At 42.8% G+C, this 14,859-nt stretch overlaps 1 protein-coding gene across 1 annotated transcript in view; it reads right to left on the bottom strand.

Annotated features, from left to right (window-relative positions):
- The window catches only part of IL1RAPL2 (interleukin 1 receptor accessory protein like 2), a 1,519,353-nt gene that overhangs the window by 116,962 nt on the left and 1,387,532 nt on the right, over positions 1-14,859 (bottom strand). The window contains exon 7 of the mRNA XM_069212386.1: positions 3,904-4,047. Coding sequence (XP_069068487.1) covers positions 3,904-4,047 — 144 coding nt within the window. The remainder of the gene's footprint in view (positions 1-3,903; positions 4,048-14,859) is intronic.

Below are 14,859 nucleotides of genomic sequence, written 5' to 3'. Positions count from 1 at the left end.
TTGGAATCCAAAGGAATAATCACCCATCTGGCCTTTCTTCACACAAGGAATCACTGCAAGTACTGTTACAGAGGATCTGAGGCTGCAGCCAGGTGAGTAGGGTTTCACCAAGTTGGAAAGATAGTGCATTCCCCCTGTTGTTAAGAATTTTGTTGACAGAGGCACATAGCCTTAAAGATAATATGTAGCTCAGCCACATGAACCAGTCTCAGTAGCTTCAAAAGAAGTCGGGCTGCTGCATTTTGCACTCTTTGAAGCTTCCAAATTCTGCAGTGCACGGCTCCGATGTAGAGGCTGTTACAGAAATCTAATCTTGAGATGACAAGTGACTGCATGACAGCTTCTCTAGCCACCAAGGAACAAATATCAGAGATCTTGGCTAAATTATTAGGAATGGGGAAACAGCTTACGGCCCGACAGGCTATTTGGCTATCGAAGGAGAGGTTTGCGTCAAATCATATTCCTAGGTTTTTTACCTTGGGATTTGGGCTAGGAGTGGGGCCTAGTGCCCTCGGCCACCACACAGAGGACCACACAGAGGGTTGCTTACCGACTATGAGAACCTCTGTTTTGTTGGAATTAAGCTGTAGGCAGCTAACATTTATCAACTGAGACAGTTCTACCAGGCAGGACCTAAAATGCATTGCAGATCCTCTTGCGTCCTGAGCAAGAGTGATGATCACCTGTGTGTCAATGGCATAGAAGCCATTTGTTTTTATCGATGACATCTGCCAGGAGGCGCATATAGTTGTTAAATAACGTAGGGCTTAGCGTAGAGCCCTGGGGGACCCCCGGGACAGGGGCAACAGGGGCAGCACTTCCAAAGCAAATGCTGTCTGAACTACTTGGAAGATTGTGTTCGTGAAGGAAGGATGCCAGCAACTTCAATGTAGAAAAGTGCACACTGCTATTCCAGAGCCTTTGCAGCCGCAGGACATGGGAGTGGTGTCAAAGGGTGGGTTTCTTGATAAGTAGCTTGACAATAGGATATTTCCACTTTTTCGGTATCAGGCCAGAGGAGAACAAGGTATTCAAAAGATTGCCCATCAGAGCCCATAATTCCTCCCAAGAGGGACAGATTAAGCTAGAGAGACCCCCCGAAGAAGTGGAGGCTTCGAACCAAGTATCTTGGCATCCTAGATAGCCTCATTGATTCAGGGAACATCTGATAGATATGCACCACATTATTGTGAAAAGAGCGTGCAAAGGTATTACAGCTTTCAAGAGAGCGAGTAGCCTGTGAGAAGACGTGATCCAATAATGTCAGGGATTTATTGATGGAGAACAATTTTCCGGATGAGTTACGGGAGGATTTAATTTTATCAGCATAAAAGAGCCTACAAGTAGCACAGATTATTTTATGATAGGTTTTCCAGGCTGCATGATAGTCCGCTTTGCTGCTAGTCCTACTGACTGTGCGGCATTGAAGCTCCAGCCACATACAGACTTTTTTTAGAGATAAGATCTCAGCATTAAACCATTCGGTGGAAGGCTTTGCTCCCAGTGCTACATGATCCTTGAGAGGTGCAATCTTATCTAGGGCCCCAGTGATCAATTCATCCAGAAACTGGACCCATGTACCTACTTTCACAGCTGTCCTTCACCTCATCCATGCACTGCAGTCTGTGATACAGTGTCTTACCCCTTGGAACAAGTCCCTCTGTTCCCCTCTTTCCTCAGAGTTCGTTGAGTATGAACTTCGGATATGTCCATAAGTTCTCCTAGCGAGAATGACCACATGGGCAAAGCCTCTGGTCATGCCCATCTGGCTCGGGATGCAGGGCTTCGCTTTCATTCTACAGGACATTGATAATTGTAATTGTTTGCAAGTTCTTCATGGACCAGAAATATTCAAAATCACCATCCTTTTTTAAATGCGTACTTAAAAGCCTCATCTGATCTCAAACCTAAACAACATCAATGCCAATATGATTAATATCTCTTGCAGGTAATGCAAATGCACATCACACTATATTCAATAATTTAACAATGGAATTTGTCAGAACTCCGAAGAGTTCCCAGCTTTACCTCCCATATTTAGGCTTCCTATTATTGAACCCACACGGCAGACCCATAATTTAACTCTGCAACACAAAGAACACAGATGCTTTGCAATGTCCTCCACCTTATATAGTAGTTTTTGGATCAAACTTTTCAATTAATGTTAGCCAATTAACTTTTAAGGGTCATCAATCGTGAGCATGCAGACATGAAAAACAGTGTCTGCAGCCAAAACAATGAGATTACATTCAAGTTTGAATCTGTAATTTGTGTGTCTGTTTTTGACCATAGCGGAAACCAGTGTGACAAATTGCAAACATTTCACATTTTCTTACAAATAACTGAACAAATTCACAACAAATTAGTGAAAGCACACAGACGAAACTGTGTTGTGTGCACATCCTAAATCTCACGTAATTCCATCCAGCACCTTTTTCGATAGCTGATATTCAACTATCAAATCTTTGGATCTCTTTTAAGAATCTCCACAAAACTTCAGTCATTGAGGAAAACAAAAATACTTTCTTGTTAAGATTAGAGTCCATTCATCTACAGTGACAAAGTTATGAAGGAATCTTTTATTTTTTATAAACAATTTAATTGATTTTATTTTTGCAACAATGTAATATCAACAGGTCACATCTGCACCTCAGAGACACATCAGTATACAATTCCCACTTGTGCTTCATCAGAACATGACGGCAATACATTGTGTTGTCTAAGGACACATTTAGCAATTGTCATCATATTTAAGGTACTTCATCTTATCTGACCTCATGTGTCCCTGTCCATCTCCCCCACACCCTGTTATATTTAGCTGGACACCCTCTTGCCTCATAAGAAGGAATCTTAATTTGCTTTTCCCATATAGTAAGAGATCTGATCACGCTATGAGAGCCTGGATGAATGAATTAATGAATTAGCATTTATATAATGCTACTGCTACCCAATGGGTGTCCACTTCTAATTATTAACTAGATTGATTAACCGGGAACAGATCAAGGTTTCAGCTTCTGAATAGGTAATAAACATGTGCTTTGTTAGGTAAATGCAGTTTCAGTGAGAAAACCTCGGCTTACCCCCAGTAGGTTTTGTACAGAACAATATGGCTTTTCACCCAGAAATGTATGTAAAGTATTGAAGGAGCACCTGATCTGCTATGACCCCAAAGACGTTTTGAATTTAAGACAACTCCTTCATTATGATTTTTCACAGAAAGGGCTCACTAAATGTTAGCCAATGCAATCTTTTCAGGGAGATTCCACACTGGCTGATTCTGAGTGCCCTGTTAAAAGCACACCCAAAATTATTGGTTGAGAGAATTCTAGAAGAATATCAAACCTGTTTCAATGGGATGTGGAAATACACTTAGTAAAAACCCATGCAAGCTACCTGGGCCAAAGGCAACTAATCATGGCTGCCAGCAGGCTCCAAATAAAAGTACAGATGAAGCATGCAATGTTTCCCACACCAACCTGAAGCCTACAGTGAAGCAAGCCCCAATCCTCAATAGTCATAGAGTGACCCACTCAGGTCCTTGGCTCTTGTTTACTACCTACATATCTGATCTGAAAAGTCCACAAAATTGGGCAAACCCTATGAGAAGGAACCCTGACCTGTAACTTCCACGTGCCATAGCTTAGTCCCCAATTCCAGGGACTTAAACTCTTGATGGGCGAATTTAGATGGGGAGATACATGCTGGAATCATTAGTTCCTGCCCTATATTGTCCCAATGTGTAGATACAATAGCTGATGTACACATTTCAAAAATATCTTACTACGTTATTGAAATGTGTAGTAATACGTATATATGCTGGACTAAATATGGATTTGATCTCATTTTTGTGACTGTCAATATGATAATCACACTGATAAACACTGGCACAAGCATGCTACTTACCACTAGAGGCTTCATCTCCACCAAAATGTCGTCTGTAGAACAGCATCAACTCTATATTGTAGCACTTGTAGATTATCACAAGAAAAGCAAACAAGAGGAAGATGGCTCCCAGTCCTCCAGCCAACTCTATTTTGTATAAGAGATCTATAATGAAAATGAAAAAAATCAGGATCTTTAATTCATATCTTTCTAACATGCACTACAAAATGCACTCTAACATTCTAAGGCAGCTATGCAACATTCAGTTCCATACAGGTGCTCTGAATCGGTAATAAGACATGCTTATCAACATTTAGGCAATAAGGCAGTGATTTTGAATTGTTCAAAGTGGAAGGCTTGCTGATTTTCAATTCAGAGAAAAGTCAATACTGAAACATAAGGAAGCGCCTTATTTTGTACATGTAAAATTCAAGGGACCTTGGTTTCAGAATGCAGTTTGCTGGGACACGTTTGGCTGTGTGACTGTGGTTAAATACATTTCAGTCTTGGGAGCAATTTCATTAGATGGCATTTAATCCCTTTTAAACGCTCAGCAACACTTTCAATTGAGTGCCTCAAAAGGGGAATTAACTGACATTTAACAAATTAGATTTCCAATTTAGTTAACTAATATTTTACGGCTCAAATAATACGGATTGACTATGCTCCTCTCATTCAAAGGAGAACCTTCTTCCGGTACACTTGACTTCACATTGCACCCACATTCAGTGCGCATGTAGGTCCCGCTTCCTACTCTGAATGTAAAGCAAACAATAGACATTTGCGGTAGCCTCTGATGTTTTTTGACGAATAACCGTGAAAACAATCAACCAAAGAAGCAGCATTTTAGTAAAGTTTAGTTACAAATGTGGGGGTGCCAACTTGCAAGGTTTTTCCTTTGTTGACTTAGTGAGGTTCCCTTCAAATATCTACAAATTTGTTGAACGATGTGATGTTTAAACGTCAAAAAAAAAACATCTACAAAACTGGGTGCGAAAAAATATCTGCAAAAATATCATTTCGGTGGATCAATTTCGATGCAAAGAAATATTTTTGTGGAAAAACTGTCCTTTTACAAAAGTTTGGAATCGTCGTGAAGTGCAGAAAAACTTCGCTGGTGAAATTAAAAATTTTCTCTTCCCTTGTCAAATACCAGGGCCATTGTGTTACATATTCAGTTTAAGAAGTGATAAATTGCAATGGACCAATCCAGAACATCAAGTTACTGAGCTATCTCTGTAGCTGTAGACTTCTGCACAGGGGGCTTTTCACATTATCTGATGTTTCTTGCAGCAGGCGTATCGACTATGCCACTTACATGTGATACATGAATATATCTGAAATGTGATGTAATTTTGTATCATAGAGTAGAAATGCCGAAACAAGAACGTAATGAGGGAATTAAAAACCATTTTTGAATAAGCTTTGCAGGCTTCCATTTAGTTTAAGTTTTTAGTTCCCCTAGCTAATGTTAGAAGACTCTATCAAATATAATAACAACTTGTTTTTCGAATAGTGCTTTATACAGCAACTCTTTAATTTCTAAATACTGTAACGTGGCAAATTTTGCGTATAGCCAAAAAAATGGTAATCATTTTACTGACATCAGAAAGATTTAAGGCTGAGTCTGTATTGCCAGGATTCACATCTGTGCCCTTCACACCTGCAGACATCAGCTGAAAGCGTTAACGTGCTACGCCATCTTGCCAGCTTATTGGGATACACTCAAAAAGGGGATGTGTATCTGTATTCAACATCTTGCAAATGTAACTCAACGTTCTTTGCTGCTGTGGTCACATAATAAGACATGAATGCCTGTTTTGGCACAGCTACTAATTCTGGCTTTAATGTGCTAACGCACACAAACAGCATGTGTGCATGCCTGTTTACACCAGTTAGCACATTATAGCCGGACAATCGATGTTGAACGCAACAGCATGCAACTTGTGAGCCAGTTTGCAGGGATATAATGATATTTTTATCCCCACTGTTACTCACCAATCATCAAAGTGGAGAGCAGAGGCACTATGGGATGAAAACATTCACGCAGAAAGGGTGGTGGGGGTCACCAAGCTTTGTGAGGTGAATTCATAGTGGGCCACTGAGCTTCATGGGTGGAGTGAGCAGGGATAGATTGCTGCAGCCAGTATATCTTGGCACTCACCCTCATCTGTGCTTCTTAATGCTAGCAGCTGTTGGTGTAGCTGAGATGATGTCTCGCCAAGGTCTTTCCAGTGAAGGTTAGTTGTTTACTAAATGTGATGTAGTGTTTAGACCATTTCAAATTTGTATAGCCTCTTCAGGGCAATTATAAAAGATCCTTCATTTTTCTTCTTTAGCTTCCATATGCATATGGTCATACAAATATGGCACTAGCGATTCCAATGTAATAGGATTTCAGGGTCCCAAACTCTTTTGAACCTCATTTTGTAAGTACATTTTAAGTTATTTTCCCATAATGCACACAAGGGTACATTTGGTGTCTTGACCTGATCTGCATATCACTAGTTCCTAATGCTTTAACCAGTCTTGGTTCCAGTCATTTCCATTCACTGCACCACACTATTAGTGTAAAGATTCTTATATGGGATCTTCAATTTCCATGCAAAGACTAAATAGGGCCTCGGGGGGGGGTCCGCTCGGACATCCATTTCCTGTTTTTTTTGGGCAATTGAGGCAATCCAGAGTCTGTGGTTGGTCAATCCCAAGGTTGGGGAAGGAGTTTTGGGGAAGCACACTTTTCTCCTCAGTTTACAGTTCTATTCACAATAAAGCGCACTGTGGTACTATCAGGCAGGGATAGAACAGGTGGGCATAGCTTTGACTTTTGACTGGCCTTTATAAAGTAGACTTAGGGCCTGATTTAGAGTTTGGCGGATGGTATTCTCTGTCACAAATGTGATGGATATCCCGTTCACTGTATTGCGATCTCCATATGCTCCAATTAGATGGTATTACGGCAGATAGGATATCTGTCACGTTTGTAACGGAGTAACCCCCTCCACCAAACTCTAAATCAGGCCCTAAGTCTGCTAAGGCCGCAAGAGTGATGTTGAAAGAAAAGTACTAGTGAGAGAAGCTTTAAAAGCATTAATACAGGCAGTTAGGGAAGATTTCATTCGCTCTGGGGTCTTTTTTGAAGCCGGGGTGGGCCTCAAATGTCAGAGTACGGAAGCAGCAGGGGGTGTTGTGGTGGCAGTTATGGCCTGCTCACCACCGGACAAGAAAATTATAAGGGCAAAATTGAAGAAATATGGAGTGAGTGCAGCAAGCCCATCTGCAAGTGAGGAAGCCCTCCATAAAAACAGGGCTTTTCCTGGGGAAGAGTGGGCGTTCGGAGCGTCTCTTCTGGGGCGAGTTTGCGGTAAAACACCTATGGCAGCTGAAACAACGTTCGCCAGAGATGCCGGGTTTGAAGGTGTGACTTCCAACGCATGCCTCAGGGCAGAGTTGGAGCCCAGGAGGGTGCTGGCCTTGATGGGATTGGAACTGTTGGTAGCTCCGACACACTGCTTTTCCTGAGGCAGTGCCTTTATAAAAGGGCCAGCATGTTTCTTCAGCATTGTTCAGGCAGATAATAATAATGAAGAATACCGGAGCATCGGGAAAAAGGCCAGAGAAATCTAAAGGTAAAGCTTGGGAAGGCATTACAAAAGAAAGTGGTAAATAATTACTATGGCACAATACTTTAAGCTGAGGCTGGGGAGCCGGTTATGTTGAGTGGAGATATGCACAAGAATATCCTTGAGGCTAATATAATTATTCAAATTTAAACCTCTCTGGCAGAAATAGAGGATATTGGTAAACAGTTTTCTTCAGAAACACATAATAAGAATAGGGGGCAATGGGTGCAGGGGACATAAACAAGTTGGTGGAGCATAAATTGACCATACAGCCAGTGCAGAGGACCACAGTTCTTTCTAGTTTGGGCTACCAGAAAGACTCAGAGGGGAGAATGTTGGTTTCACAGGCCAAGAAAAGATTGCAAACACTGGTTTTGGAATGAGGCGCCCTGTCAGTACTGGAGTAAAGAGAGACAGCATCCCTCCTGACAATGAGGGAGAACGTTAACAACAAACAGGATTTTGATGGTAAGAATATTGATTGGGATCAATTTGATGGTGGAATTAGGGATGATGAAAGACCGAGTGGTAGTATAAACATGGAGGGTGACTGAGAGGATGAGATTAAGTTGGATTATGAGGCTGAAGATGATGAATTAGAGAAGGGTGAAATCCCACATTGGCAAGATGTTTAATGTCAAGTAGGTGAACCATGCAAGGGGAGGGGAAAGGGACTTGATAATCTTTCTGCACAGAATTCTGTCTTGCAGGAACTAAATATTACCAGAGTACAAACAATGCAAGAGCACGTCAGAAAGAAAAGGAAGGTGAAAAATGTCCAAAGACGTCAGTCATCAGACATTGTGCACCAAAGATATCAACCAGTTGAGCTAGGTTGATGGAAACGTTGAGAAAGGTGTAAGGTTATGAAGATGGTGGACAAAAGTGTGGGTACTGGAACAGCGGACAAGGGTATGGGAATGGAGGAGGTTTTGGGTGATCAACAAGAAGAGAAAAGCAAGGTTGTTTCACAAGAAGACAATAATTCTGGTAATAATAGACAAAGTGTGAAAGTGAAAGATAGAGAGGTACAAACAGCAGTTGAGGAGGAGTCATCCACTTCTGATAGTTTTAAGTGCTTAAGTGGGTTCAGCCATGCCCTTAGGTACACATCTGTCATCACAGACTAAGGAATAAATATGGAAATATTAATTTATAGACATGTATATGCTTTTACACAGGGAGAAACAAGCTAAAGAAGGTTCTGAAGAGGAGTCTTGGGAGTTAGCAAAGCAACCAAGGGTACCCATAAACATTAATACATGGATGTTGACGTGTATTATACACTCAAGCATATACTGTGAAAAATGTCTGGATAGATCTGTATATATGTTCTAATACATGGATATTATTCGGAAAGCGAACATGGATTTTGGGGGTTATGCGTGACTCCTTTACTATGAGGAATTCAGAGCCAGGTTGAGTTTGAGAATGGATAAGCCTTGGGGAGGTAGATAACAAATGGTGGGTCCAATGAATGTACCTGACTTGTCCCCCTCTTGACACTACCCACAGCTAGTGGCCTAGCAGTCCATTACGGGGCAGTTTCATGGAACAAACAATTCACCCAAAACTCAGGAGCCTTTTGGAGTTTTAACAGAAGTTATTGCCCTAGGATCCCTTGCGAATACAAGCATGAGTATGCCAAATGCGGTAGTAACATGCCGTACTCCAGTGCTTTGGGGCGCAAGCAAATAACTTGTTTATGGGGCTAGTTAGAGGGAGAGGAGGTTACAACCAGCCTGGTGAAAAGGGGTTAAACTCCAATTAACATAGCAATCTTATTTTCATGGTTAGAATTCTACCCAAACAGACGAGTTGTGTTAACTTTAGAATTGGGTGTCAGGACAGGTTTCAGACCGGGTTCTCAAGGTCCCAGGCAGCACAGATTTGCAGACAATATGAAATCAGCAAAGGAATTTCCATTTGTGATTTGAGAAAAATTGAATAAAGAAGTAGCAGAGGGAAGGATAGCAGGTCATTTTAATCATTGGTCATCACAAGATCTTATGATTTCACCTCTGGAGGTTGTCTCAATGAAGGCTCCAAGGGAAAACAGAATGATTCACCATTTGCCTTAGCCAGAAGGCTATTCTGTGAATTATTGTATTGCTAGGGAGGATGCTTTGATGCAATCTGTCTCTGTTGATGTAGCAATGCACCTTATCAGGTGATGTGGTCCTCTTCCTGAATTATCCAAGTGTGACAGAAAATCTGCCTTTGGCTCCTTCCTGTACACCTCCTGGATTCCTGGATTTCTCGCTGCTAGGGATATCATTTGATGGTCAAACCTTTGTGGATAAGGTCTTGCCAATGGGTTGCGCTGTATCTTGCAGGATATTGAAATGTTATAGTACTTTCTTGCACTGGTGCTTTACAGCCAAAACTAAACTTGAACAAGTAACTCACTACCTAGACAATTTCTTGTTTGTGGGTTGTGGGAAATCTGAAGAATGCAGCTGGACCCTACAGCAATTTCAAGAATTGTCAAATAGGCTTGGGGAACTGTTAGCATCAGAAAAACTGAAGGTCCCCATACAATGCTTGTATTTTTGGGAATGGAACTAGATATAGCTAGGATGGAAGCTAGACTACCTGAGAACAAATTCAGGAGCTACTCATGTTATTGGATGAGACAATAACAGCACCAAAAATACAGTTGAGACTAATTTAAAAGTTTTCAGGTCATCTTAACTTTGCTTGCAAAGTGGTATGCGCTGCAAGATCTTTTTGTAGGAGGCTTGATTTTGCCCCATCACAGGATCAGAATATCATCCTCAGTAAGAGCAGACTTGGAGGTACAGAAAATGTTTCTCGAGGGCTTTAATGGCAAAACCATGTAGTTAGCTGATGAGGATTATCACTGGCAAATTGAAATATTTTTTGATGCAGCTGGTGCGGATGGCTTTGGTCTGTTTTGAGAAGGGAGATGGTGTTAAGAGAGATGGCCAGCGCACTGGATTCAAGAGGGCAGGAGTATTGATTTTTTCCCTCTGTTGTTAGCATTAGCATTGTGGGGTAAGGACCTTGCACACAAGGCAGTAACCTTCCACGTAGACAATACCACTGTAGTGTCATAAGTGAATGGTCAAAAGGAAAATAACAATAAATTATTAAAGCTTTTCCATTGAGTCATGCTAGGCTGTCTAATGTTTAATATTGTATTCAGAGCAAAGTGTGTACCAGGAAAATCTAACTTAATTGCTGATGTCCTATCTTGTTTACCGTGACAGAGATTCCATGGTTTGACCACCGGAGCAGCTCTGTGGAAAACAGAGGTACTAACCAAGATATGGCAATTGACTATTTTCAGATTGCTTGAAAACTCACTGGCCCAGAGTACGAGCCCAGCATACAGACAGGCATGGGAGGAGTTTCAAAACAGTGGGGCACTGAGACAAGGTCAAAATATTTGGGAGTTGGAGCAGAGACAACAGAATATTATTCATTTCATTATGACTAATATTGACATGGGGATATCTCCCAGCACCATCACTGGGAAACTAGCTGGGATCAATTTTTATGGAAAAACTTTTGGGGTTATGGAACATCTGTAGGTGAAATGGGCAGTTGTATTTTGCAAGAGTGGAAGAAAGAGAGGAGGATATGCCCCAGAAAGAGAGAACCTATAACTTTGAAAAATGTAATTAAGCTGCTAAAAAATCTAGATGAGTTGTGTTGGACGGAATTTGAGTCACAACTTTTCAAACGTTGTATGTTGTGGCTCTTTTTCTGCGCCTTTCGCTTTTTGGAGCTTTTAGGCAGAGGAACTCAGGAAGGGACGAGGGTAGAAAATGTTGAGTAATGTGTTGATCATTTATGTATGCACCTTAAAAACTTCAAAACGGACCAAGTAGGCAGAAGGGCAAAGCATTCGTCTTTACAGAATATCAAATAGTATTTGCCTGGTTATGGCCTTAGTAAGTTTCATTAAATTGTGGATGCCACTTCAGATTTTATTTTTACCCACATGGATGGGAGAAGGCTTATGTCCTATCAAGTTTTGGTAATAATGAGAAAAGCATTAGCTCGAATAGGGGAGCATCTGGGAGATTTTGGAACCCTTTCATTTTGTATTGGTGCCGCATCAGAAGCACACAGACTGGGTTTCTCACTGAAAGATGTTATGAAATTAGGTAAATGGTCATAAGCATGCTGCAAACATTGTATTAGAGATATTAAGATGCAATTTTTAATCGGCAATGATAATTCATCTTCCTTTCCATTGCAGGTTGTATGTCAAGGCCAAGTCTGGCTCTCTTCTCAGTGAGGATTTTTGGACACTGTTTTGTAAAATGGGCAGCCAAACAAGCGGTAACGGGTCCTTTTGGGAAATAAATTGGGTTTTCATTCTACAGAAGTGACGATCAATTGGTGAAGGAATGAGAGGGGCAAAGAAATGGGGGCAATGGTTACCATGGCTAATCTCTTTGAAGGTTGGGAGGCCATACCCAGATGTTTTGTTGATTCACCTTGGGTAAAATGATCTGATGCAAGTATCAGGTTTGGGGCTCTAATAAGAAATTAAAAAAAGATTTGTTATTGTTTGGTAAAGGATGGTCTAGCACATATGTATTTTGGGCAGCGATGGTGCCAAGGAGGATTTGGAGGGGAGCGGTAAAGTACATTGTTGTTGAAAGAGTCAGAGGAAAAGTAAACGGGGAGATGAGGTGTTTTTGCAAACAAACAGTCTGTGGGGTGCACAGGGATATAAAAAGTGAGGATTTCACGCTCTACAGGCAAGATGGGGTACATCTCTCATTTATGGGAACTGAATTGTATCTCTGTGTGCTAAGAGAAGTTTTGTTGGCTTAATTATTAATGTCTTGTTAGTGCAAAAAAATGTCAACTGCTAGGCTGTTAGGGCGACAATTTTTATGCATTTCTTTCCTAACATAGCACCAACTGAATTATGACATTTTAAAAATATCTGTCAAGGAGATAACAAGTGTTTTTGACACTCAAATAGTACCGCCTATGTTTCCAGATAGTGGCCCTCATTCTGACCCTGGCGGTCGGCGGAGAGACGGCGGTCGGACCGCGAACAGACCGGCGGTATTAAAAATGGCATTCTGACCGCGGCGGTCCCCGCCGCGACCGACCGCCACTTCTCCACTCCGACCGCCACGGCGGTCATGACCGCGGGGCTGGAGTTTGCGCACTCCGGCCCGGCGGTCGTCCCAAGACCGCCAAGGGTATTATGACCCTGCCTACCGCCGCGGTTTCTTGCGGGCGGGAACCGCCGTGCGAACCATGGCGGTAAGCACTATCGGGGCCAGGGAATTCCTTCCCTGGCACTGATAGGGGTCTCCCCCACCCCCCACTACCCACCCGAGTCCTCCCCCCACACCCTCCACCCCCCTGCCACCCCCCAGAGGTGGTACGAACCCCCTCCCCACCCCCACCCCGACATGCACATACATGCACCCCGACATGCACACACCCCCAACATGCACATATACACACCCCCTACACACACATACACAACGGGGACACATACCCGCACACATACATGCAGACATGCGCACCTGCCGAACAGCACACATTACCCATAGACACAGCAGCACCCCCCGCCCGCATACACGCACTCACACACCCCCTCTACACACTCACACGCACACCCCCATGCACGCCCACATCACACAACACCCCCCCACCCCCTCCCCTCACGGACGGTCAACTTACCTTGTGCGTTGGTCCTCCGGGAGGCGACGGGAGCCATGGGGAGGTGACCGCCAACAGAAGACCGCCAACAGAAGACCGCCACACAGAAATGTGGGTCGTAATTCTGTGGGCGGTGTTCTGCTGGCGTGGCGGTGGAGGTTGACCAGTCTCCACTTTCCCGCCGACCGCCAGTGTGGCTGCTGGCGGTTTTCCGGCGGAACGCTCCCAGCGGTCAGAATTCGCACAGCGGCATACCGCCGCAGTCGGCGGTCTTCACCGCGGCGGTAACTCGGCGGTCTTGCGAAAAGACCGCCAAGGTCAGAATGAGGGCCAGTGTGTGGTGGGGGGCAGGAAGAACGCCTTCTCAGGGTTTTTTCCTGGTGGCAGCAAAGCTGAAGGATCACTAAATCGGCCAGACAAGAGAGAGCAGAGAGAACACAGGGGGGAGGTGATTGGGGCAGGCATGAGTGTATGGTCAATGAAATAGGAAGGGATGGTGAGTCAAACATTTGAATGATTTGTCACGGTTGTTTATTGCTGGTGAGGTGCTTAAGGGTGGTAGAGTGATAGCTTTAAACTTGTATTAGCGAGGCAGGTAGTTTTTTTTACATATGTTCTATGTATTTAAGCTTTGACTGTTTCACCTGTCCTAATAAACCAACTTTTTTCTCTACACTGTATCAAGGCCTTTATGCATCATCACTGCCCTTTATGGCGTTTATCAGGCTAAAAGCCAAGGTCTGCTGGCAGTGCATTCAGAGGAACACCAGCTGTCTTGCTGTGATTTATCCACAGATATGTAGAGTGCAAGAGGCACAGTGCGGTGAGCTTTCTAAATTTATACGGAAACATCACAGAACACTTCATTCTCTTTATTGCAAAGTTCAGTCTTTATCCACTATCTGCATGTAACGCTCATCGACCGGTATGTCAACATAGAAGACCCTCTCACAGGCCGCTCATTCTGCGTGAAAGCGCACCGCAGCAGCAGAGCACAGGCTTGGTGATGCACAGTGGCCATGCCAGCCAGTGCATTCAGTCATCATTGCACACTCTCCTGCACCAGAAATGCGCCATGCTGGACTGTCATGGAAGAATGAGATGTGCAGCAGCAGCACATTCTTCACCTTTCCTTTATGAATTGGCAGTTCACCACATCTTCACTCGCAGCACCCGCCTCCCCTCTTCCCTGGCCCTCTCATCAAGCGTACATTTTGCAACTGGAGGATCTACAGGATAGAAAAACAAATTGCTTAGCCGCTGAACGTATGCAAGCAAAGATCCGTTTTGACACTCTGCCGGCAAAAAAATGTAATTTTTTCATCATCAGTGTTGTTTGTGAATAACCCATTGTGGCCTGCAAAGTTATTTGACCTAACCAATTGTTCAGTGACTAAAAATGTAAAAATCGATGTCATGTTGGTTTGTTTTTATTATAGATTATTTTGGTGATATATGTTTTGCAGAAAGATGTTGAATTAAACAATTGTTACATCATCTGCAAGTTCCCTGATGTTTTCAATTTATGAATTAGCCTTGAGTAATTTAACACATAATCAGAGAAAAAGGTGGAAGCAGCTACAAAGATCCAAGAAGCTTTTATACCATGAATAGTTTGTGTGTTTAAACAACAAAGCAAGATGCAGTTAATATCTTCTGCTAACCTCGGGACTGTGCTCAGTCAAAAAGA

Source organism: Pleurodeles waltl, chromosome 2_1, assembly GCF_031143425.1.
Source record: "Pleurodeles waltl isolate 20211129_DDA chromosome 2_1, aPleWal1.hap1.20221129, whole genome shotgun sequence".
In the NCBI taxonomy this organism is placed as follows: Eukaryota; Metazoa; Chordata; class Amphibia; order Caudata; family Salamandridae; genus Pleurodeles; species Pleurodeles waltl.
This window is presented reverse-complemented; position numbering and strand designations above follow the sequence as displayed.